General features: G+C 43.3%; 1 protein-coding gene across 6 annotated transcripts in view; it reads left to right on the plus strand.

Moving 5' to 3' along the window:
• The window catches only part of PALLD (palladin, cytoskeletal associated protein), a 455,211-nt gene that overhangs the window by 192,501 nt on the left and 235,735 nt on the right, over positions 1 to 26,975 (plus strand). For all 6 annotated transcript variants that reach the window (XM_008249670.4, XM_008249661.4, XM_002709467.5 and 3 more), the window contains 5 exons: positions 7,934 to 8,000; positions 9,204 to 9,309; positions 12,495 to 12,569; positions 18,688 to 18,829; positions 19,340 to 19,363. In XM_008249670.4, coding sequence (XP_008247892.3) covers positions 7,934 to 8,000; positions 9,204 to 9,309; positions 12,495 to 12,569; positions 18,688 to 18,829; positions 19,340 to 19,363 — 414 coding nt within the window. The remainder of the gene's footprint in view (positions 1 to 7,933; positions 8,001 to 9,203; positions 9,310 to 12,494; positions 12,570 to 18,687; positions 18,830 to 19,339; positions 19,364 to 26,975) is intronic.

Genomic DNA, 26,975 nt, shown 5'->3' on the forward strand with positions numbered 1-26,975 from the left:
TATGATGGGTTACCCAGGTCCCTATAGCTGTAAGAGCTCCAGAGAGGGCAGGACGGTGATTCTGAAGTGTGGGGTGAAGGCAGCTGGATTAGATCCGACCTGTGGGTTAGGAGGGCTTGGTGTGCTGCAGAGGAGGACAGTCATCATGAACAAGGTGGGGAGGGGACAAGAATACACAAGCATGATGCTGGCGGACAGATCCCGTGCGGATTTGCTTACAGGTTCTCAGGGCGTGGACGATGGGATTGCCTGTGTGCCCATGTGAATGGCACCTGTCAGTGTGCTGTGATGTGACAGGAGCAGGTACTCCCGTTGCTCGTGCCCAGGGAAAGCCAGGTAAATGGCAGCCCCACTCCCAGGCCTCTTGAAGTATGGATTCCTTTTGCTGGATTCTGAAAACTTGCAAAGAGAAGCTGAAGGAATCCAAGCATTCTCTGCATTATTTTAAAATAACTTTCATAATATTTTATGACTAGCTTAGTTCTTTGTCCTGCAACCTTAAACAGGTACTCATGGCTCTATGCTTCTATTTCTTCATCTGTACCTGGAGAAAATTAGATTATCGCCAGAACTGAATGAGCTGATCCTTTAGAGCTCCACTTGGCACATAGTATATGATGTTATTTCTATTACAGGAATAGCACATTTCCGTCTTTAAAAATCTAAGACATATTAGGATATAAAAATCATGTGCAATCTCACTACCCTGTAGCAGTCACTCTTTTTTATTTTTTAAAAAATATTTATTTATTTGAAAGGCAGAGTTACAGAGAGGCAGAGGCAGAGACAAAGTGAGAGGTCTTCCATCCGCTGGTTCACTCCCCAGATGGCCGTTATAACTGGAGCTGCACTGATCCGAAGCCAGGAGTTTCTTCCAGGCCTCCCACGTGGGTGCAGGGGTCCAAGCACGTGTGCCATCTTCTACTGCTTTCCCAGGCCATAGCAGAGAATCAGAAGTGGGATCAGAAGTGGAGCAGCCATAACTAGAACTGGTGCGTATTTGGGATGCTGGCACCGGAGGCGGAGGCTTAGCCCACTGCACCACAGTTCTGGCTCCAGCAGTCACTTTTTTTTTTTTTTTTTTTTATGACAGGCAGAGTGGACAGTAAGAGAGAGAGAGAGAGAGAGAGAGAGAGAGGTCTTCCTTTTCCGTTGATTCTCCCCCAAAATGGCTGCCACGGCCGGTGCACTGTGGCCAGCTCACTGCACCTATCTGAAGCCAGGAGCCAGGTGCTTCTCCTGGTCTCCCATGCAGGTGCAGGGCCCAAGGGCTTGGGCCATCCTCCACTGCACTCCCGGGCCACGGCAGAGAGCTGGACTGGAAGAGGAGCAACCAGGACAGAATCCGGTGCCCCAAACGGGGCTAGAACCTGGGGTGCCGGCGCCGCAGGTGGAGGATTAGCCTAGTGAGCCGCGGCGCTGGCGCAGCAGTCACTCTTAATATGTTGATCAGTCTAATCTTTTTCCTGTATGTGTGTGCATTTTACTCATTTTTTGTTTTTGATAAATTTAACCTATTTTCTTTTAAATTTTATTTAAGTTATATAAGTTTTGTGTATTTCATATATAAAGATTTAGGAACATAGTGATGCTTTCCACCGTACTCTCCCTCCTCCTGCCCTCGCTCCAACCCTTCCTCCTCCTCCCTCTCTTATTCCCACTCCTAATTTTTCACAAAGATCTATTTTATAGAAGAGACAAGGGCTGTAAACAGATATCAAATCTCAAAATGTCCATTTCGCTCCAATACTTTACATTTTAGGCACTCTATTAGTTATCCCAGATGAGGGAAGACATATGATATGTGTCTTTCAAAAAAAAATTAGCCTACTCTTTCACAGACCTTTACCATTAGGCATTCTTTGAAACTCATCTTCATTCCTTTACAGTACTTGTTATTTATAAAGCCACCTATTGCGGACATTGCCTCAAACACTCTTAGCTGCAAATGATTGCTCTGCTAAAAACTGATTTAAAGGGAAGGGGGAAAGAGACTAACAGGAATGGGAGGCAGAGTGTATTTAATTCCTTAAATTTTGAAAGGCAAAACATGTACAAAAGGATAACTTGACTCAGTAAAGACACTCAGGGAACATTAGGTAGACATAGAAATAGATATAGATACAGATACAGATAAAGATATATCTGCCTTCAGGAAGAATTCCTGCTTTCTGAGTTTGAAGCTTTATGACTTAATCTACTCTGCTTCCACATTTTGTGTGCATTTTAAGATGAACTTTAAATCAAGCTCACCTATCCATACACCTATTCCTTTTTTTTCCAACTTCACTTAAACATAAATGCAAATTTTGTTAAAGACTGAAAACAAATATTTACCATGTCTGTTACATGTAACATAGAGGAACAGCTTTTAACAGAAATTCTTTGGACCCCCCCCCTTCCTTTTTTTATTATAAATTCAGGTATCCAATAATCCTGAACATACATTTATACTACTAGTAGTCAGCACCCACACTGCTTCAAAATTTAACACGGTTTGTGACAATAGTCATTGTACCTGCTACTTTAAACAGTTTCACTGCAGCTCTTTGGACTGAGCAAGGTGGATAAAGCATGCCATTTCTGTTTGTCCTGCTTGGGATTTTTACTTTGGATCAACACGTGTTTCCATTGCCATCTGACACTTCTCACCGTGCTTGTTTCTTATAAACCTGAATTCTACTCGGAGTACACCAGGTTTATGTTTAAATGGCAGTGCCTCAACAAGAGAGAGAAAAGTCAGCTGCACTTTTGTGGACATGTGTTAAATCTATTTTTACAAATGTCCAGGTCACATATCCAGCTGGAATTCTTTACTCAACGTGTGGATATTTTGCATTGTGATGTTTAATCAAGACATTAACAGGAGTGGAAGGTCTGGTGGCTGTGCAAGCTTCATATTTTCTTTGGACATCATTAGACGGATCTTGACGTACAACTTCAATGCTACATGACGTTTGTGATTTTGCTACTACTTGTATGCTCTATGCATCGACCATTCCACTGGAATTATTTATCCCACCCACGTTACGTTTTGGTACAAATCTGATAAAGGAGCTTCTGGATATTTAGGTCCACATTCTGCCTTCAGGCTATGTATTCTGTCCTCAGAGTTTGTCCTTGGTGGCCCAATAATCAGAGCTGTCCACCTCATGTCATATCATCTTCATCTTTGAGATAACAGTACCATCACCTATTCCTTTTTGTCCTCCTTCAAGTTCCTTCAACTAGCAAAATTAAAAGGAACTTGAACTCTTGTGGGGACTGCCATTTTTCCTACATCCGGCCACTGCCACTGCACATGTAGAACCAGAAATGTTTTTGATTAAGGAAGATACCAGATTGACAAAAATAAAACAAATTAGAATTCATAGTTTTTAAGAGAGTGGGGAAATGGCCTTAGGGGATATATTGATATTTTATGTATCTTTCTGGATAGATATAAAAATAGAAATTATAAATATTTCCAATAATAGTGAAATGATGAAATCATGACAGATTCACAGATATGAATATGAAGCAGCCATTAGAAAGTCATATAGTACAAGTTGATTTATTGACATAAAAATGCATTTCACAATCTAAAAATGGGAGAGGGTGCAATATTTGAACAATTTGCATAGCATCATGTTACTTTTCAAAATACACTTATTGCTGTAGGTGTTTGGACCAGCAATCAAGATGTCAGTTATGATGGTCTTTTTACTTTTTACTAGTTGAACTAAGTCTTTGGCTATAAAGTAAAGTCAAAATGTATTTTCAAAAAGATTAAAAACGGAAGAGAAAGGAAAGGAGGGAGGGAAGTATCATTATATTCTTAGAATTGTATCTATGAATGACATGAAATCTGTTGTTTTTATAGTGATGAAAAAATGCAAATTTTTTAAAAAGATGTCAGCTAAGATGCCCATTATAGCGTCTGAGTTTGGTTTCCAGCTCCAACTCCTGACTCCAGCTTCCTGACAGTGGTGATGGCTCAAGCAACTGGGTTCCTGCCACCCACATGCAAGTTCAAGATTGAGTTCTGGTCCCTGGCTCGCTGCAGCTTCAGCCCAGCCTGGTCATTTCACAGGCATTTGGAAATAAACCAGCAGATGGGAACTCTTTTTCTCTCTTATAAATACAAAAAACAAAACGTAATTATGATGTATCTAGGTACCAGGGATGAACTTTGGAGAAGGGTATGCTCAGAAAGATCTAAGTGGTATCATCCAAAGTGATTTTTTTATATACATTTTTGTTTTTGAGTGTTTTCTGGGTCTTTTCCTAAGAGAAAGTGTTATATTGGGTAAGTTTTAAAAATGGGAAGAGAGCACTTTTTAAAGTCAAGACAGGAGTCTGGTTAATGTGACATTTGCACTGGTACTCCTTGCTGAAGTCCCACACGCCGTGTGGGAGGCAAAACAGGAATGTTGCGTTTTAGGCAGAATGATATTAGATGAACAGGTGAAGGGCATTGTAAGTACTAGAAGGAGTGCCTTCTTCAGGTTGGAGACTGCATCAGAAACCAAGGGTGAGAGTTGACAAGTACAGGGGAAAATGTGAGCCTGAGACAGGAATATATTTTTTTTTCCTGACCAGCAGGTGCAAGGCAGCTGGTTACAGGGAGGGACAAAATAGCAGAGAGAGGGAGGGATCACCAGGAGGGAGTCAGAAGAGAACTTCTTGGCACCAAGAGGGAGATTTGATATGCTCCCCTCCGTAGGAGCTCTTCTGACACCTGAGATGGAAGGTGACATTGAGATTCACAAGGGCTGGACAGGTGTGCGAAAAACCAGCCAGCCCGTTTTTACGCAGGGCACACAAGCCTTTTTGGACTTCTACCTCTCTCTAAAAATCAGGAAAAAGATAGCAAGAATGGTTTTCTAAATAGAGGTCATAACAGTTGGGTTTTGGAAAGAAATATATATAATTTAAATGGTTGGAATCAGGTGAAAAGCAGCTGTTTCTGGCCCAAGTTTCTGGCCTCTCCCCTTCTTCTAAACACTTTCATGACTCCAGTAACATTGGTCTCAGGCTTCGGCCTGACCCAACCCTGGCTGTTGCTGGCATTTAGGGAGTGAACCAGCAGATGGAGGCACTCTCTCTCTGTTGCTCACCCTTGCAAATATATACATACATACAGAAGCTGGATGGGAGTGTCCCAGGAGAGTGAATAACTTAACTAAAGGTATAAAGACACAAAAGGGGCCCTTACCTCCTCTGGTCCTGGTGGAGCCTTCTGGCCTCCCTACTCAAAGTTACAGTCCCACAGTGTACCCATCACTGCTTCCACCCCTCTCACACGTGATGTTTGTCCTGTTTCATTCACCGCCACGTTGGGCATTGACTTCTGTTGTGTACGGTCTGTGTTCTCACAAGAACATGGCCTCCACAGGGGCTGGGATTTGTGTGTGCATTTTCTTTTCTATCACATTACAAATGGCAGACATACCAGGGAGTATGTTCAGCTCTCTGGAATAGGATCATGCAAAGGGTCTTCTAAAAGCTCATGGAAAATGCACTTTATGAAAAAGCCGGCACCATGGCTCACTAGGCTAATCCTCCACCTGCGGCGCCGGCACCCCAGGTTCTAGTCCTGGTCAGGGCTCCGGATTCTGTCCCGGTTGCCCCTCTTACAGGCCAGCACTCTGCTATGGCCCTGGAGGGCAGTGGAGGATGGCCCAAGTGCTTGGGCCCTGCACCCCATGGGAGACCAGGAAGAAGCACCTGGCTCCTGGCTTCAGATCGCCGCAACTTGAGGGGTGAACCAGCGGCAAAAGGAAGACCTTCCTCTCTGTCTCTCTCTCTCGCTGTCCACTCTGCCTGTCAAAAAAAATAAAAATAAAAAAAAACACTACGCATGGATTTCAAAGTTTTGTACCAAATTAAACATCTTTTAATTCTTTTTTTTTCTTTATACGTTTCGAACTACCCTCATCTATCTTGGAAATATAAGAAGTACTGGCAAATAGAGCTAGAAAATCAGGTTGGAATAAAGGGCATCCAATGTCCAGTTTGCATTTTTAAAATTTACTGAGTTGAGAATAATAAATCACTTGTTTTTCAGTACAATTGGTGAACTTCAGGAAAATGAATCTGATATAGGGTAAAGATGAATTTGAGAGGGAGGGAGTTAGGAAGATAATATTAGAATCCATTGTCTAGTCTAGGAACTGGGTGAAAAAGCTTGTTTGGGGTGGTAGTTATACAAATAAATAGGAAGGGACAGCCTACATTCCAGCAGAGTTACATAAACATGACTGTTTTCAACGTCAATGAAAGACTGGAAAAACATACTGTAGCAGAGTCGCAGGAAGGAGTACCAAGCAGGCATCTAAGAGAACTACTGGCGTATGTATTCTAAATGTTTTGATAATCAACAATAACTAATTGCAAAGTATACATCTAGTAGGAATCCTGTTGTTTAAATATGTACATAAGTACTTCTCTGTTGATGTGTTAAACTCATCTGGAAAATATACACAAGACTATTAATGTGCCAAAAGATATTTAGGGAGGTACTCACTGGTCCTTAATATGTCATATAGTTATTATGTCATGCAACTCTGCAATTTCATGATTATTCTATGAGCATGTATTGTTTTGTAAGACAATTTAAATAATCCAAGTAAATATATCTTTTAAAAGAAATACCAAGAATATACTTTTAACTATTGAAATCATTGGGGCTGGCACTGTGGCATAGTAAGTTAAGTCTCCATCTGTGGCGCCAGCATCCCATATGGGTACCTGTTCAAGTCTGGATGCTACACTTTTGATTCAGCTCTCTGCTAATGGTCTGGGAGAGCAGTAGATGATGTCTCAAGTACTTGGGCCCGGCACCCTCGTGGGAGACCAAGAAGAGGCTCTTGGCTCCTGGCTTTGGATCAGCCCATCTCTAGCCTTTGTGGCCATTCGAAGTGAACCAGCAGATGGAAGGTCTTTCTGTCTCTCACTCTCTCTGTAACTCTGCCTCTCAAATAAATAAAATAAATCTTTTTTAAAAAAAATAAAGTAAAAAAGAAATCATTGAAAATCTGCCATCTGAAATCTCTTGACACAAAATGTGTAAACTTTAAAATCTGAGTACAGTAGATGGACTAAAAATCTGATAAGGTGACTTTTAACTCAAGGACAGTAATAATACAAATGGTTTTGGAAGGCAGGACCTGAAGTTGGAGGCCCTGTTATTCAAGAATGAAGCCACTGTAGTACTTGAATCTAGCCCAGAGTCGGAAAGCATCTTCTGATTAATGAGTAATAGAAGTTAGTAAACCACACCCTGTGATCTCCTGGTAAAAGGTTAAAGTTGAAAATAATAGGTGTTTTACACACACACATACACACACATTTCATAGTTCCTGAGCCAAAACTCTGGTTGTATTTGCCAAAGGATAACAATGAGATCAATAAGAAATCTGGCATTAGAAGCATACTGCTGGGGTGGGCATTTGTCCTGGTGGGTTAGGACACTGGTTGGGCTGCTCACATCCCATGTTGCAGTACCTGAGTTCATGTCCTGGCTCCACTCCCAGGTGCTGTCTCTGCTAATGCACACCCTAGGAGGCAGTGGATAATGGCTTATGTAGGTGGGTCCCTGCCGTGGACTTGGGAAACCAGTATTGAGTTCCGGGTTCCCAGCTTCAGCCTGGCCCAGCCCTTACTGTTGCAGCCATTTAGGAAGTGACCCAGTGAATGGGAGCTCTGTCTGTCTGCTCTCTGTCAAATAGACATTTTTTTAAAATTGTTTTCAAGAAAGTTTTAAAAATAATTTTCTAAAGAAACAGTCCAAGTAAAAAGTGATCTGAACCTAAATCCTCTATTGTGTTGAGTACTTGGATCAGAAAAAAGACTTTGTATGTTGTTGTTTGAAAAATGAGGAACATTATTCTATGAAATTACAGATACCTCTGACACCTTGACTTTATCATTGTTTTTAATGCCTTCCCAGGTGCCAGTTCAACTGACTCTGACAGTGAAAGTTTAACTTTCAAAGCAAAAGCTGGAGCTATGCCACAGTAAGTGCCTCTGAGTTGGTCAATTATCTGTATAACAAAGAATGGCAGTGGAATAGTGGGGGTGTGAAGCCACACACGCTGGGCTTTGATGGGAAAAGTCAGCTCTTGCCCATCAGAGATCAAATATTTGAAGTGGAAACATCATTTTTAATTCACAGATTTTATCTTTGAAGTTTGCATTTCATCATCAAATTGCCAGAATCTAACCAAAAATTGTGTTAGTTTCCAAGAAGGCTATCTGATTACAAATGTATGAAATGAGTAGTCAAATTGAAATCAAATCAATTAAGTCATTATTAAAATGTTAGTAACAACCATAAGCATCTAATTTGGTTCAAAGTGGATTTTTCATTTGTGTGAAAAATCTATTTCTAGTTAGATCATGTACCTGAAAATTGTAAAATTTAGTTATTCCTATGTACAGATTACTAATAAGGTGTTGGTATCTTCATGCCCTTTGTAAAAATAATACAAAATTAAAAGAGGAATTTTGTAGAAATCTATTTAATGAGGTTGTGCTAATGAATTACTTTGATCTAGTGTATACATGAGAATTGTAGCATCTAACATCAGGAAATCACAGATGCCTAGGGGGCTGTATAGAAATCATTTACTTTACTACTGTTCATTTCTGATTCTGGCTTAAGGTTAGTGATGTTACATGACTTGCTTCAGATTACACAGCCAGCCACTTGGCGATGCTGGACCTAGAAAGCAGCTCTTCTTCATCTTTGCCTTCCACCTCGTGTGTTTGCACTAAGAAAACGCAATAATCCCGAGATGCTGTGAACACAGTTAGAAACCAGGACAAAGAACAGCTGCTAGACTTAAAGTACACAATCAAAACTTTGAGTTCATATAGCATCCTCACCCTAAAGATTTCAGATATGTTTACTGACAAAGATCTGACTTTTTCGAAGTGTTTTTTTCTTTTAGGATTTTCAGGTTCAATATTTTAGAATCTAACAATGTCTAAGTTGCATCTAGCAACTTTTCTTGGTTCATGTGTTTATTGTGCTAAATGTCTGTAAGGCATGGTTTCTGCAGGTACCCACCACAGCTCTGTTGGCTGTAAGTGGTGGGTTCCATTTCTCAAGCAGTTACAGTTGAGGTGCATTGAGCCTACAGAAAGAAATCTGGCTCTAGTATGGAAGTATTCCAATGAACTAACTCCTGGCTGAATACTTGTCCTCTCTTTTCCAGAGCTCAAAAGAAAACAACTTCTGTTTCCTTAACAATTGGATCATCATCTCCAAAGACAGGAGTGACTACGGCTGTGATTCAGCCCCTGTCTGTCCCTGTTCAGCAGGTAAGTACGCCTTGCCCCAGAGCCGCAAGGGGAGTTGAATTCAGCAGCAGATGTCTTGGTTTTCAGAATGCCAACTTGGATTCTAATTAGTACACCCCCTTGAAATATTTTCGAAGTGGAAACAACTGAGATAAAAGAAAATGATAGATAATGCTCTTTTTGTGGTCTACTAAAACTAATTTTTAATCAACGCCCTACCACCAATTAGTCAACTTCTGCCTTTCCATTGGGAACTTTCTTCTCAAAAAGCCAATAATATGATAAAATAGTACCTAATAATCAAGTAGCTGTAACTGTTGGATTATTCTCCCGCAAATACCCCCTCTTCCATTTAAATTCATTAGCTCAAAACAAAAGATAAGTCCACATACCAACAAAAAGCTTCTCTATCCCTAAAAGGTAGACAAATGAAGAGAAAAAGCACTTCAAATTCCTTGACTTCCTTTTTAGTCCTGTTTTTATGTCACTGTGAGACCACTTTATCCAAGAAAGAAAAATAATACGATCTACTGGAAAGTAACTGTAGTGAGTTTACTTTGCAAAAATAAATAACAGATTTTTTTTAACGCTGTATCAGGAGAGAGTGTTTACTGTAACTAGTTAGGCATCTGGGTCCCACTTTGGAGTATCTGGGTTCAACTCCCAGCTCCGGGTCTAGCTGTGACCTCAGCTTCCAGCGACTGCAGACACTGGAAGCAGTGGTGATGCTGCAAGTCAGTGGATTCCTGGCATCCGTGTGGGAAACCTGGACTGAGTAGCAGGCTCTCAGGTTCAGCCTAGCCCAGCCACAGCTGGAGCAGGTATTTGGGGGATGAACTAGTGATTGGAAGATTAAGCCTTCTTGCTCTCCCTCTCCTCTCCTCAATTATCTCTAAATCATGAAGATATGAAAAATATTTTCAAATATAACATTCACAGGCGAATCATTACCTATTGAACCCTTTTAGGTATGTTCCTAAGTAGAGTATGTGATACTCTGATATGTGGAAAAATGCAAACAGTAGAGAGAAGACGTTTGAATTCATTAACTTGAACCAACCAGTATGAGTTACTCAAAGATGGCATATATAGTATATATTTCCTTTAAACCCCTAAACTGGAGCAGAATTTATGAAAATATTTCTGATTGATCCGTGAACTTTTTGGTGTTTGTTGTTTAAGTATTGGTAAGTGTTAACACTAGACATTTTAGGGCAGAAAAAAACCAGGTCACCAGCCCATTCCCAAACAATTTGTCAACAACCCTGAGAAATAGGTGATGTACACATGAACCACTTCTTTTTTTTTTTTTTTTTTTTTGACAGGCAGAGTGGACAGTGAGAGACAGAGACAGAGAGAAAGGTCTTCCTTTTGCCGTTGGTTCACCCTCCAATGGCTGCCGTGGCCGGTGCGCTGTGGCTGGCGCACCGTGCTGATCCGAAGCAAGGAGCCAGGTACTTCTCCTGGTCTCCCATGGGGTGCAGGGCCCAAGCACTTGGGCCATCCTCCACTGCACTCCCGGGCCACAGCAGAGAGCTGGCCTGGAAGAGGGGCAACCGGGACAGAATCCGGCACCCTGACTGGGACTAGAACCCGGTGTGCTGGCGCCGCAAGGCGGAGGATTAGCCTAGTGAGCCACGGTGCCGGCCTGAACCACTTCTTGAACGTGGCAGAACACGTTGGGGTCTAACACAGATGCCTGCCAACAGCAAGATGCACACGCACCTAGATGTAAGCAGTGCACTGTAGAATGGTTAAAAGGTGCTATAGCCCACTTTCACAATTGGGAGCGTGATGTGCTCCGAGAGACGCTAGCACTTAGCTCTCACAGACTGCAGGACGTAAAGGTCAGTGCTCTGGAGAGCCACTGCCTGGGGTTGCCTGCCAGCTCTACTCTCACTTACTGTCTGAAGGACCTGGAGTGAGCAAGGTGACCTCTCTGCGCCCAGTTGCTTCACCTGCAAAGTGCAGACAACCATGCCGCCTCTCACAGCTTCATCCCAGAGATTCAGGGACTTAATCCTCCCGTGACACTTAGGACGGTGCCTGGCCGAGGAAATCCTGTAAAAAAGTGTCCATATCTTATTTGGACCTCAAAAGACAGTGAGAAATAAAGCCCAGACCTCCTGAATCACAAGTCCGTAAGAAAGTCTCCCCCGGGGGTCATGAATCAGGTCCCTTCCCGCCCTAGCACGTCTACAGTTCGGCCAACAAACTCTGTGGTGTCCTGTAGCATATTTAAACACACAGTGTCAGATCACCTTCGTCCTGGGCTAGCAAACCAGTAACCACGAGTGTAAGTGGATAAAACAGAACGTTTGAAAATAAGTCATTGGGTGCTAGAATGACACATGGCCTCTGTGCAAGGATGCCTTGCAAATTCGTGAAGCATTCCGTATTTTTTCACTGAATTAGACCAGGTACATGACAATATACCCTTCTTTCCCCACATTATGATCACTGTCATGAATCCCTCGCTTTGTGATATTAATATCTCTTGTTTTCTAAAAAAAAAGTATTATCTACATGTATGGGTGTAACATCTACAAGTGAAGTGAATGTGGCAAGAAGTTAAAAATTGTTAAATTTTAAAACTATAAAAAAATAGGTAATTGGACACAAAAAACATTTTCCATTCACTACTCTGAAATTCTTGTATTTCCCTGGAGATGAAAGCCATTCAAATTTTTCAGCACCTTTGCATTTTGCACATCGAGGTAAAAAATATTCCTCCTTTCCTCATTTCCTGTAATCCCTTTATTGAAAAAGAGTAGAAGTTAAAAATAGTATAGGCTGATGCTCGAGAATTTACTTTTTAGTGCCAGTAGCTTATATTTCTAATTTGATGGATCCAGCCTGTATTTAAAAAGAAAATGTAATGTCTGTGAGAACTTTTTAAAAGACCTCTGTGGAAGTCCCACACACCGAAATCCATTTGGTAATAGCATTTGAAAGCTCCTGGCTCCCTGAGGACACAGTCAACTTTTACCTTGAATATCCTTTTGAACAGAGAAGAGTAACAGATGTGAAATGAGAAAGTAAAACAATGTGTGTACTGTAAGAGCAGACTAGCAAGATGACGTATGGGGTCCTTCCATTCCCTCGTTCGCGCAGTGGCGCGAGCTCCGTCCTGAGCGGCTTCTGTAGTGCATCTCCTCAGCAGTGTCTGTATTTAGAATTTGATCCGTGCGTCTCTGCCTTTTCAGGTCCACAGTCCAACTTCGTATCTCTGCCGACCCGAGGGGACTGCGGCTGCCTACTTTCCTCCTGTTTTCACCAAGGTCTGACATCTGGAAGTCTCATTCTCCGGGTTTGCTTTGGTCCTTAAGTTTCACTCACATGCGGCTCTGTGTAGCTGTCTTCAAAAATGCAAATGGACAGATGAGTAGGCTGATTGTCCTGCTTACCTTTGGGACTAGGGAGAGACTTGCTGAGCAACTGCCGAATGGCTGTGACGTTGGGAAGGGAACGAGAGATGGGGGTGCATGCGCAGGGGCCCACTAGAGCTTCATATCCAGTGCGCAAGGCAAGGCAGGGAGAGAAAATGAGAGGCAGTGCTCTGTTAACGTTCTTCTTCTTCTTCTTCTTCTTCTTCTTCTTCTTCTTCTTCTTCTTCTTCTTTTTTTTTTTTTTTTCCGCTTAGAAATGTCTTGGTAGATTTAGGAAGTTTTATAGCAATTTCTAAAAATGGATTCATTTTCAGATGCCCTAAGTTGGCAATTTGCATTGCAAGCTAAATGACATCCATTTCTTTGGTTGATCGCTAAAATCCCAAATGGCCGCATGTAGCATTTCTTCATCTTTCTCCTCCCCCCTCCTCAATTGTAAAACTTTATTGAAAGACACTTAAAAAGACCCAAATAAGTGGAGAAATATGCCATGCTTATAAACTGAAAGGCTATTAAAGAAGTCATAACTCTGATTAATCTGTATATCATGCAGATCTAAACTGAAATTTCCCCAGGTTTCTTCTGCTCATCCTTTATTTGATAAGAATTTAGCAACCTGGTTTTATAAGTTGTGTGGACTAGGAACTAAACCAGAGGCAATGGGCTGTTTGGCCTAGTGATTAGCCAGTGGCTCACCTAGCTCCAGCTTCTTGCTAATGCAGTCCAGGAAGCAGTGGTGATGGCCACTCACATAACCTAGAATAAGTTCCCAGCTCCTGGCACTGGCCTAGACCAACCCTGGCTGTTGGAGGTATTTGGGGAATGAACCCGTGCTTTGTCTTCTATTTAGAGCTTTGTCTGTTTGTCTTTCTGCCTCTCAAATTAAAAAAGAAGAAGAACCAGGCTAATCCTGAAGAAACAAAACAAGGTGGTGGTGGTAGGGAAGGAGGCGGGTTTGTCTGAGATGGGCGGTATCACTCACAGTGCTAGAGGGACTGATGAGTGATTGCAGCAGAGCCCACGAAGGCGTCCCAGGACCTACAGAAGCTTGCAGGTCCCTGGGGGAAAGAGTGAATTCTTTTGCAGAGATTATAAAATATTAAAGCAGACTCCTACCCATTCTTTTCACTCACACACACACACACACACACCCAAATCGATTCCCAGTAAACTTAAAAACAAACATGCAAACAAATCTATACAACTATTATGAGGCGATACAGAAAGCCGTCTTCATTATCTTCATGTAGAATGTGCTTCATTAAATCTTTGTATAAGCGATTATGGGATTTTCCATTTGTTGCGTGAGCCGCAAATGATAGCAGCTGACAACAACTTTGGAGCTCCCCTCCTAGGCAGAGTTCAAAACCAAATATCATGGGGCAGGTGTTGTGCCATAGTGGGTAAAGCTGCGCCTGCGATGCCAGCATTCGAGTCCTGGCTGCTCTACTTCTGATCTAGCTCCCTGCTAAAGGCCTGGAATAGCAGCAGAAGATGGCCCAAATGCTTGGGCTCCTACCACCCACATGGAAGACTTGAAAGAAGCTCCTGGCTTCAGGCTGACCCAGCCCTGGCCATTAAGGCCCTCTGGGGAGTGAAAGAGCAGATGGAAGGTCTCTCTCTCCTTCCTTATCTCTGTCTCTCTCTCTGTAACTCTGTCCTTCAAATAAATAAAATTTTAAACAAGAAAATCATGAGGGGGCTGGTGCTGTGACATGGTAGGCTAAGCCTTTGCCTATGGCACCAGCATCCCATTTGAGTGCCAGTTCATGTCCCAGCTGCTCTTTTTCCAATCCAGCTCTCTGCTTATGGTCTAGGAAAGCAGTAGAAGATGGCCCCAGCATTTGGGCCCTTGCACCCACGAGGGAGTCCTGGAAGAAGCTCTTGGCTTCTATCTTCAGATAAGCCCAGCACCGGCTGTTGCAGCCATTTGGGGAGAAATCAGTAGATGGAAGACTTTTCTCTGTCTCTTTTCTCTTTGTAACTATCAACTAAATAAGATTTTATAAAAAAATATGAAAAGCCCTACCAAAAATTGCACATGACTGGACCAGCCAATTGCATCTTCCTTTAAGGTGGAGAATAGGAGACGGATACAGAGGGGTGGGCACTTCCCATTGCCTCTGTAGTTGAAGAGCTTTTCCCAAACAGCTTCTTCAGGGCGTCCCCAGAAAGTGTGTGTGCGCTGAAGTGTTGTTACCCAGGACACAGTTCATTTGCCAGGGCCCGGTGTGGTTCTTGGTTTAAACCTATGAAGTTCCTACCACTGGTGTAAGGGCATGGGGAAATGGGGAATTCTGCTTGTCCTCACCACAGGGCTTCACCGTGATGGCCTGGGTGTGTAAATATCAGGGGATTCTCTGGGCACCAATTTCTCTGGGTCCTCAAATTCTATATACAGAACCCTGTTTCCTCCATTGCACTCCAGCTTTGAGATGCAGACATTCTATTAGGGACCCTTTTCCTTTTCCCTCCAAAAAAAACATGAAGCATTTTGTTTGTTAACCATATAGCTTAAACAAGAAGTAAAACCAAATTCTAAATTTGTACAGAGGTTCATCTTTTAAAAATCTCCAGCTTTGGGTCGCTGGAAGCGCAGCACCCATCATGGGCAGCTCCAAGCCTCCAGTTGCTTTATCTTGCCTGGAGCCCATCTGTTTTCAGTAAGTTTGTTCCCTTCTTGCCTTGCAGCTGATTTTCCCTGTTCCCTTTGGGTAACTTGTCGCCCTGCTGTGCTGGGTCCTCTTCAGGCCGGGGTCCTGGTTTTAGAGGGTCGATTTTAGGAAATACTGCTGATCCTGTCTGTAACTCACGTTGACCTTCACCTTGTCATCCTCCTCACCTTGTTTGATCTTGCTCTTGGACACGATGGTGATGAAGGATAGCAAATGGGCTCTGCCAGGCCAAGGGGTGCCTCCATCCATTTCCTCACACGCCTCTGGAAGAGATTCCCGGGTTTCATGGCTGCACAGTGGCAGGCCACCCAGCAGAGTGTGGGCATATTCAGGCAACAGGGCTGGTGTGGACGATGGGATGGGGAGCTGTAGGGGTACAAGGATGACCAGGAGAGCAACCACTGGGTGACCAGGAGAGCAACCACTCCCATATAGCATTTCTTTCCAAATAGTTAGAGCCCTCCAAGAAATCATTTTATCAGGTGGACTTGATGTATGACAATCAATGCCCTTGTATGGATCCTAAAACACCCCTTACAGACCCCAGTTCCTACAGAGAGATGCTTCTCATTGCAAAGGATAGCCTCTAAAGATTGATTCACAATCTTTTTGGAGGCTTCTTGTTATGTTCCTGAAGGTTCTCCTAATGGCTTACTGTGTGTAGCTGTGGCTATATATAGACCTAACTACATATAGTTTGTTTTTAATTGACATTTCAGTACAGGTATACAATATGTAATGGTCAGGGAACCTGGTGTATCAACTCAGGCATTTACCATTCCTTTGTGTTGAAAACATTCAGAATCTTCTCAACAAGCCATTTTGAACTACCCAGTTAGTTGTTGAAAACCATCGTTTATCTGCTGTGCTATAGAACATTCTTCCTATCCAGCTGCATCCTGTACCTGTTAACCATCCTTTCTCCATGTCTGCCACACCCACACCCTTCCCAAGCTCTGATAGCCACTATTCTGTTCCTGACTTCTTTCACTTAATGTAATATCCTCCATTTCCATCCATATTGCTGCAAATGTCAGGATTCCATTCTTCAATGTGGCTGAATAATATTCCATTGTGTATTCTTACCGCATTTTAAAAATTTGTTCATCCATTGATGGATGCCTTGGCTATTATGAACACTGCTGCAGTAAACATAAGACTGAAGGTACCTCTTTGATGTACTGATTTCATTTCCTTTGAATATATACCCAGTAGGAAGATTGCTGGGTCACACAGCTTTTCTATTTCTAGTTTTTCGAGGAACCTCCTTACTGTTTCCACAATGGATGTACTAATTTACATTGGCACCAGCAGTTAATGAGAGTTCCTCTTCCTTTGCATCCTTGCCAACATTTGTTATTGTTTTGTGTGTGATAATAACAATTCTGACAGGTTTGAGATGATATCTTGTTGTGGTTTTGATATGCATTTCCCTGATGATTAGTGATGTTGAGTATCTTTATTTTCAAATTCTTGTTTAGCTATGGTTTTTGCCAAGATAAACAAGTTTGCTTCAGGAGGAGCCAAATTGAAATTGTGGGATAACTATGGAGTTTTGACTGTATAAGTTCCTTGGCATTTCCCATTTCTGCATCTCTGACTTTACAATATGAGAAATAATGCCTAGTCTTAGGAGTAAATCAAAGTCCCTCTCAGTGCATGAAAATTCAAGCATGGAAAACATTTGGGTACCATTTGTAGCCTACTATGAATGACCCCCTAGATAAGGCTGGAGACGCTGAGAGGCTGGACCTCATAAGGAACGTCTGTTCTGTGCCATTAAACTACCTCTTCTCTGGACCCAATCACAAAGTAAAATAATTTATTTGAAGCCAGAGATTTTCTACATTTAAAAATAAGAGCAGTGGTCATTGTGGCATAGCTGGTTAAGCTATGCTTGGGACACCTGCATCCCACATTGAAATGTTAGTTCGAGTCCTGGCTCCTCTGCTTCCAAACCCTCTTGCTGCTGATGCATTCTGGGAGACAGTAGATGATGGCCCAAGGACCTGAGTGGGAGGGAGACCAAAGATCCTGTCTTTAGTCTGGTGCAATGCTGGCCGTCGGGGGCATTTGGGGAGTGAATCAGCAGATAGAAGACCTCTCTCTTCCTCTCTCTTTCTCTGTCACTGTGCCTTTCAAGAAGATAAAACCAATTTTTTTTAAAAAAAATAAGCATTCTTTACAGTTAAGGAGAAATATTGCAATCAGAGGTCATCTTTTTCACTTAAAAAAAAAGGACATTTTTGTTAATTACTAAAATGTTACTATGTATGTCCTCAGACTTCTGACTTGATTATGGTTGTTCTTGTGCCAACATCCTGGATTTTCAGGATTTCCTTGGGGCTTTAGCATGTATACTGCAGGCCATTTGCTGTCCCCTGAGATAATTAAAAGCTCCCCATATTCCTAATGTGAATGTGTTTGTTTTTGGTGTATAGGTAGGTAACGTACTTGATTATGTTTGAATCATTGCAAGAGCTTATTAGATCTAGTTCTGCCTATATATACATAGTCAAAAAGTATATATGTATGTAGTCAACAAGTTCAAATAGTTCTGGTTTCAAGGTCATCTTGGAGGAGGAAGGAGGAAAGAGGATGTATGCTTGGAAACTATTAATGTCCTGATATTTAATAACTGGTAGAAAGGCTTTACCTCTTTGCATCTGTAAAGCCAAATTAATTTATAATCTGCTGGATTGTAAAAAGTTATTGGTCTGCATTTGGAGAGGCGACAGGGCCAATACAGGCAGTAGCAAGCAAGAAGGAAATGAAAGTCAGTGAGGAGGAAGTGTGGCAGGTTTTATGATTGTACTCAGAATCTCAAAATGAGAAAATACCAAAACCTCTTAGCTAAATAAACTTGACCTAGGAAGCAGTCAGGTAGAGGCTGGGGGAGTACATGAAAAGTTAAGACTGCATGAAAACAGTGCTCTCTTTTTTCTCTTCTTGTCTGGTTTCCATCTGCAGTGTAATAATTTTAAGAAGTTCTCATTCCATCAGCTTAATCTTGAGTGTAGATAAAGAGAGGTAACCGCTGGCAGGGTTAAGTTCCCTAAGTGTGAATGAGTCGGTGCAAATTTGAAGACCCGTCCAAAAGTTGCACAGGGTTTATGGCAAACCTTGCTAATTTTATGTCATAGAGATTGTGAAAAGTTGATTGTCAATGGGTTTAAAGGTGTTTATCCTTACCCAAGCTTGTGGTGCTTATTCTTTTGATAAGAGTGTTGCATTTTTTGTTTGCTTTTGTCTAAGGTTGGGAATTTTTATTTTCTGTTGTGAAACTGCTTAAGAATGTACCAAAATCTGATAGAGTGTTTTCCTTGATTTTTCAGGAGCTGCAAAACACAGCAGCGTCCGAGGGCCAGGTGGTGGTCCTGGAGTGCCGGGTCCGGGGCGCGCCCCCTCTGCAGGTCCAGTGGTTCCGCCAAGGGAGTGAAATCCAGGACTCTCCAGATTTCAGAATCCTACAGAAAAGTAAGGGCAGGTGCCCGTTCTCTCGAATCGGACCATTTCATTCCTTCTAGCTTCAGGGAGACCAAGAAAGCCAAGGCATTCTGATGAATTTCTTTGTTTTCAGAGTGGGGAGACCAGATGTTCAGCCAGTGCCAGGTCCCAGAAGTTAGAACTGGGGCCCTTCAAAACTGTGATGAAGCTTACTTGCCCTTCCTGCAGAAAAGTGGTCACAAGCTCACAAGCTCAAAATTACGTAGATGATTTTGGGGATGTTCCCAAGCCTCCCATAGCCTCTCTGTGAACTGTGGTTTAAAGAACTTCGTAGTTTATTACCATAACTTGAGTATCTATAGAAATATAAATTACCTGATCACTGTAACTATGTCTTGTGTATTCCCGAACTTGTCTCCAAAATTTCTGTAGACTTGTCCCAGACAAGGTCATAGAAAAGGGTAGATGGATTTATTACTATTGGGAACCCTGTTCTAATACTCTGTTCTGATTTATTTTTTTTTCTCGTGTGGCAAACAGAACCTCGATCTACAGCTGAACCTGGTAAGAATCTCTTTTTGTTGTTGTTGGGGGTTGGGGGAGAGGTTAATATATCTTCCGGACTTCAGTCGCTCCTGTGTCTGCTTTAAAGCCCTGAGCAGAACAATGGTTTTGCAGTGCCCTGGAAATGTGAAACCCCCTTGAAGACAGTATCTTCTTTATCATGGACTCTGTACACTGCGCTTTACATCAGCTTCTTTATTAGTAAAACATTAAGTTTCATTCAGATAACAAGGTCAAGCTCAGTATATTAAGACTTTGTAAAAAATGTAGTCTTTTATACTCAGAAGGCTAAGGAGGAAAAAAAAAATCCTCCTACAATTCGAGCAGTAAAGCACAGTCGGTTGCATATTTCCACCGACCAAACCCCGTGAAGAGCGAGACCGCCCGGCTCGGAAGTGGGTCTTGACTGAGAGCAGCCCAAAGATGTAAGAGGCCCTGACCCCCAGGCGTTTCTCACTGCAGTGCCCTGAGCCATAGACCTTTACTATTTTCAAGCATGAGGAGAGTCATCTTGCACTAGGGTCGCTGGCTCTTAATTACCAGTCATTGGCCCTCATCCGGGTGCTGTGTGTTCCCGAAGCATCACGCCCACTGTTTCCCCAACTCAGACTTGTAACTCGTGACTCCTCGCAGACTCAGAGTGTGAAAGGGCAATAGAAATGTCTTTTCCAGGGATTTCCTAGTATGTCATCCTCAAGACCATTTTCTTTAGTGTATCTCTCATGTGCAGAGTCACAGTTGCACTTATTTCTTAACAAGAGGTAGAAAAAGAAGTCGTTTTCCTGTTTGTGTTGTGTGTGCATCAGGCAGATCCTGCCACAGGTGCCAGGGACCTGTGACCTTGCTCTGTCCTTCTCTGGGAACTTGACAGTTCTGTGTGGGCCACTGCAGCCCAGATAGATGACTGCGGTCAGTCGCTGAACCTCTCGCATCTGAGCCTTGGGTTCTGCAGAATATGAAGGTGTTAAGCTTCCAAGTTTCAGGAATGCTGAGTGGCATCCTTAGGGAAAAACTGGGATTGATACATCGCGTGAGTTACAACTAGACTGGGTCAGTCCCCACATGCCACACTGTCAGTCGCTTTCCCAACTGTGGAAAAACACACCTTTGTATTTCATTTACTATCTTTTTTTTTAAAAAAGATCTATTTATTTGGTTTGAAAGTCAGAGTTACAGGGTGGGGCTTTGCTCCCCAGATGGCTGCAACTGCCTGCAGCAGACCAGGCCACAGCTAGAAGCCCGGAGCTTCTTCTGGGTCTCCCATGTGGGTGACAGGAGCCCAAATACTTGGGCCATCTTCAGCTGCTTTCCCAGGTCATTAGCAGGCAGCTGGACTGGAAGCAGAGCAGCTGGGTCTCGAACCAGCACTCATATGGGATCCTGGCATTACAGGTGGCAGCTAACCTGCTACGCCACAATGCCTGTCCCTCATTTACTATCTTAATCAGAGTTAGAAAGAAATAAGTCTTTTATCTTTAATAAGTACTATGTGAAACAAATCTACAAAGTAACTTGTGTCTTAATGCTTTTTATACAAATAAGGGTAAAATCATGCTAAAAATTATAAAAAGGTTACTGCTGGAATGAATTCAGGCCATTTTTGGTGTTACATGTTGGGTGGTGAGCAGATTCATGCCACTCCTTTTCCATAGTGCTGTTATCCCTTGTCATCTTCTGTATAGGTGACGATGGTTTCTTAAATGCCTCCAATAACCTCAGTTACAAAATCATAAACTAAGTGTCATCTGAAGATACAAAACACTCGTTAGAAACTGTGTGATTTACTTTTAAATTTGTACATATGTGAAGACAGGAAACCCTCAGAACATACTGGTTAAGGAGGAACACATTTGAATGAGGAGGCAGAATGCAAATATCTCTTATCCTTGCCCCCTGACCCCTGACCCCTCACCCTACACATACTGCTTCTGATTCAGATAGGGTGGGATGTTTTGATTCTAGAATATAGTTTTTTATTCATAAATTATTTAGCAAAATTAGTACTAAGCAGCTTCATAGAATCACCTAATGTCCAGGATGCGCTTCAATGCCTTGTGGTTGAACAAAGCAAAATTTGGAAGAACAGGAATAAAAGGTCTTTCTTTTAAGCTCCATGTCCGAGCAGGGATGAAGGGTTTTTTTTCTCTCCACATTGCTGCATTTTCTTGTTTTTATTTTTGTTTTAGTTAGATCTGGAAGCATTTAAGGAAATTCCTCCATACCAAGCACAATGATAGCATTTGCTGAAAATCAATATTTCTTGGCAGAGAGATATTTCAAGTTAATCTGTCAATATAAGAAGAAATATACAGTCCACATTTTTAGTGTATATATACACACACATACATATATAGTTAAGAGTTATTAAAATGCAACAGATTTTCCCTGACCTCTGGTGACTTCTCCACGATTGTGTTTGCGTGGCACTATTGGAACTGCTCCCTTCGCTCTTACAGCAAAGCATTTCAGTGCTGTGTTTTAGGAAATCCTCACTTGGCATGTAGCATGACATACACGCTTTGATCATATTTGTTAAACAAACACCTTAAACATATGAATACTAGAGTTTATCAGTAAGAACTTCAAAACAAGCCAGTGGATAAATGTATTTAGACAATGTTTTGACATACCTACAGAACCAGGTATGATTCTCTTACTAATTGCCAGATAGGTTCCTTATGCTGGCCTTGAAGGTGCCTTGTCGGAGGAAAAGGCACAGAAAGATGCCAGACTGTTTCCTTGCCTTCAGGGACCTGAAGCTAAGGGCCCACTGACCTGCTCAACCACAGGGAATGCGAGCAGGCACTGGCCTCCCTGAGAGCTCTGTGTGAGCCACCGGGGAGCAAAAAGGAGAAAAGCAGACATGACCACAGTTCATCTGAGCAAGAGATAAATTTCATGGGACTTGGTCAGTGATCGTTTTCAAATGTTGTAACGTAAATAGCCTTTGAAATTCAGAAAAATATTTAAGCATTCAGATTTTATTGCCTTCTGTTCCCACCCCTCTCTCTTCCTCTGTCTTGTTAACTCTGCTCTCTCCTCATTGACTGGCTCCTCTTTCTATCCCCCCCCACACACACACACCCGCTTCTTGTTTCCCCGTCTCTTTTTCTTTCTCCATCTCACTCCTTTGCTCTTTTAAAAAATCTTTGTTTATATATTGGAAAGGGGGAAGAGAGAGAGAGAGAGAGAAAATGAGAGAACAAGAACTTCCATTGTTGGTTCACTCTCCAAATGCCTGCAATAGCCAAGGCTGGGCTAGTCTGAAGCCAGGAGCCAGGAACTCAATCCAAGTCTCCCACCTGGCTGGCAGGAAACCAAGTACTTGGGCCATCATCCGATGCCTCCTGGGTATATGAACAGGAAGCTGGATCGGAAGCAGAGCAGCCAGGGCTTGAAGTAGCACTCCAGTCTGGGATGTAGGCATTCGAGCTGCACTTAACCCGCTGTACCCTGCACCTCAATTCTCCATTCTCTTCTCTCCTCTTCTCTCTCTCTTTTTTTTTTTTTTTTTTTTTTTTTTTTTGCTAGTGCAGGGGAGGGAAAGGGCCACTTTAATGAGAAACTGCAAGCTGAGATGGGGCCAGGATTCTGTGACAGGAGACCATGCAGTGGCAGTGCGAGACCAGCAGAGGGACAACAGCAGGGTACAGCATCCAGGGGAGCAAGTTCATGAAGAAACCACTCAGAAGAGACAAACAGGTTGTGCTCAGGCCCAGGGCAGGGGTGATATCTGCCAGGGTACTCCCACCACTTGTGGCTGCTCCTTCCTTGTTCCTAGTCTGTCGTCAGCCTCGTGTCACAGCTGTTCCTGCTGCAGCACCTGATGTGGGACCAGCCACAGCCACAGCCACAGTGAGCTGCTGGGGCCAAGGGCCTGGAGCATGCTGGGAAGAAAATGAGTGGAGAGAGCCCTGTGGACCCCACTTACCCACCCATCTGCCCCTGAGAAAGCTACTCTCCCTGAGCAGTGGCTGAGCCCATCTGCAGAGAGGACACAGTAGGTTAGCTCATGGACATTGCTGCTGGCCCTAGAAGATACCAGTGTTCACAGAGGCGTGGCCAGAAAGGGGATCTGCAGGGAAGGGCAAGAGGCAAGTCTCTTCTCAGCTACCAGGACCAGTCACCCAGTGTCCCCTCTCCCCTGGACCTGATGGCTCCTGGGCACTTGGACAGGGCGTCAGAGTCCTAGGTTTTGATGCCAGAGCATTCTAAAGACTGGAGTTGACAGTCAGCATTTCTGTCATGCCCTGCCCCTTGCAATCTCAAGGCACAAAACAGCTCAGGACCAGACCCAGGCCTCACGACGCTGCTCTGCTCCAGGCAACTCTGCCTGGCTCCAGGTGCCTCCCTCACTTTCAGCCCAGTGGGTGGAGGCCCAGCCTGGGGACTGGTGGCTGGTCTGGCTGCTTTTGGTCCCAGGGCAAGAGTCAGGACTGAACCTGTACTCGGGGTGGAAATGTGGGATGAGGACCCCAGTGGGAGACCCTTCTTGGCTTATCTTCCTGTTCACAACATCAAGCAAAGCAGCAGCACAAGCTCAGTGACGTCCCGACAGAGTTTTGTTGGAAAGGCTTCAGATGTGCAGGGCACGGCCTGGCGCGCAGGACAAGACCTCCAGGGGACACTGTTAGAGCGTCCAACTCCCGGCGGGAGTGGGAGAGTGACCCCATGAGCACGAGGAGCAGAGCACAGGGGAGCAGACCGACAGGTGGGAAGCTGAGTCCCAGCCCCCTTGGCACAGACGCTCGTACGTGCTGATGTAGGCTTTGCAGCTGGAGCATGTGAGAGTCGCATGTGGATGAGGCAGGGGATGACCCAGCAGCCCAGGTCACACCCCATGAAGCAGCAGGAGAAACCCAGCACACAGTTCATTAGGTCAGTCTCCTGCGAGATCGCGGCCACCCTCATTCACGGCAAGATTTCTATACACACTGATCGTCAGTTAACACGTGGTAATTGTGCGTCTTTACAGGATACAATGTGATACTCCAATTCAATGCATGTGTATCACGTGTACTACTCAAATCAGGGCAATGAGTATGTCTTTTGCCTCAAACATAGGTCATTTCTTTGTGTTGAGAACAGTCAGAATCCTTTCTTTGAGCTGTTTTGGTACACAACAAATTCTTGTTGTCTGTAGTTACCCTACTGTGCCAGAGAACACCAGAACTTGTTGCTCTTAAATAATTGTGTTTTTGTACCTGATGATCAACCTCTTCCTATGCCCTTCTCTAACCTTTCCCAGCCTGTGGGAACCCCTGTTCTACTCTCTACTTCTATTCATCAGAAAATGTTTTAAAGCTCTAGAAATAGAATGGAAATTCACTAGAACCTTGTTAGAGCCCCATTCGGGGTAAGATATTCAGATAAAGAAGGAAATAGCAGATTCCCTCCCAATGCATTTGTGCAACTGAAACAGGTTTTTCTTGTCACTACTGTGCTGTATCTGTCTAATGTGTTTTACACTCCCCTCTCTGTCTAGACAGAAGTCAGCTTGCATCACAAATCTTTTCAGACTGTTTTGTGAATTAATAGCTAGTCAGCTTACTCAAGACCAACATCCGCTTGTCACATTACCTGCTCTGGCCTTCTTCTTTGACATTCTGACTTCACACTGATTGAATCCTTCAAAGATCAGTCTGGGGGTGGGAGCGTAGAAAACTCATTGAACAGCTGTTAATACTCAGGCTCTTACTCAGCTGTCTGGAAGCAGCCACAAACTGTATCAGGTTACTTCTGTGGCACTGTCTCATGGCATGCAAAATTAAAAACACAGGAAAGTGTCTTACTGGAGAGAAGCTGCACACATGAAAGCATAGTGCTTCCTCCTTCCAGTCTGAGTCCCTGCTAGCCAGCGTGGCTCTCCCTGCACCTTGTACAGTGCTGTCCATGTTTTTATTCTGTGATTCAGACAGTGAAGTAAATGAGGCTGAATTCAGTATACAGAGGTGCTGAGTGGGAGGAGGGCGGTAGTACAGGTGTTTGTTGAGATGTCAGCAGGGTGCTCACAAGTGGAAAACTCAAGGGGACTTCCAGGTTAGGGTAGTGCATTGAAAAGAGGCAGGCTGTACCAAATCCGTGGTGCCCCCACGGCCTGATGCCATGGCAGAGTGACAACAGTGCTGTAGCATGTTTGAAATTTTCCATAAACACATTGATACTGGATATCTGACAGATAGGACGTGGCTGCTAGCTGGACCCCTCCCCATATTCTTTTCTATGACATTGCACCTTGGTGAAGCTGAGTTTTTGACTGGTGTGTAAAAAATAGCCAGTGCCACAGGGACATCAGTGTGGAACTTGAAGTGAGTCTGGCTGTGCCCAAGGTGACTGCAGTTTTGCACAGTGCACAGCACATGCACACACCCTTCATGAGTAAGATGGTGTGGTAATTTAAGAATAAGGTAATATTTTTTATTCTAATTCACGGGTACTTTTTCAAACTATAACTAACTTATTCAGACCTAAATATGTACTAAATTCCTTGAAAATAAGTCCTGATAAATGGAACTAGTCAGGAACACCACACACACAGATATTAAGGTTTTTAAGACCCCGTGAATCAAGGAAGTTTGATTTGGTCTTTCAAGCTCGGGGGCAGGGGGGATGGAAAGCACATCTGAGTGTGTACCAGAAAGGAAACTGAGCGATTCTTTGCACTCTAAATGCCTGGTACACACCTACCTCCAGTGCCGACTTCTGAGCTTTGCCTGTCTCAGCATATGCTCAAAGACCCTTCTCTGGGCGATCTGAACATCCCAAAAGGAAAAATGAAATACATAATGATTTGTAAGTTGCTCCTACAAAGACACCACCCAAATTATGCCACAGTGTAGGCCAAACTTGACAAGTTTGTCTTGTGTACCCAGAGCTTCTAATTGATTCACAGCCATGTCAGACAAGCAGAGACAAGAGACTTTGGGGGAAAAACCTCCAATATGGATGACAGAGAAAGAGCCATGCAACCCTTCTAAAAAGAACTTGGAGAAAACAGTTTCAAAAAAGACAAAATGTAAAAAAAAAAAATCCTAACAAACCAAAAGATTCCCTTCTCAAATAGGTAAGAAATTCAGTGCATTGGAGAAGTGAAAAGGAGAAGGTATTTAAGACAAGGCTGGGCAGACTATCTGGAAAATGAAAGGAGTTCTTGCAATGGGGAGTTGGAAGCCAAGGGAATGTCCCATAAGCCAGAGCAAAATCCCAGGAAGGGATGGAAGAGAGGACGGGTAAGAAAATCAGAGAAATCAGAGAACCAGCGCAGGGAGATCCACGTGTATAACCCAGGTCCCACGAGCATGGGAAGAAGATGAGAGGAAGGAGATATCAGTGAAGTCCTTCCACAAAGTTCCCCAAACTGAAGCTCTGAGTCCAGATTGAAAAACAGAGAGTGCAGTCAGAGCAGTGCCCATCTCCATGAACTTCATGATGTCCGGATGAGGAGATGGCTCTGCGAGTGTCGGGTTCTGCACACACCCCAAGATCTGAATGGCTCAGGCCTTCTCAGCAGCAACACGGCACACAGACAAGCAGGACCTATGAAATTCTAAAGTCAAACTACCTTCAGTTAAAGACTTCTGCTCCCAGCCAACCTCCAGTTCTGTGTGGAGAT

The sequence above is a fragment of the Oryctolagus cuniculus genome, chromosome 2 (genome assembly GCF_964237555.1).
Source record: "Oryctolagus cuniculus chromosome 2, mOryCun1.1, whole genome shotgun sequence".
NCBI classification, from domain to species: Eukaryota; Metazoa; Chordata; class Mammalia; order Lagomorpha; family Leporidae; genus Oryctolagus; species Oryctolagus cuniculus.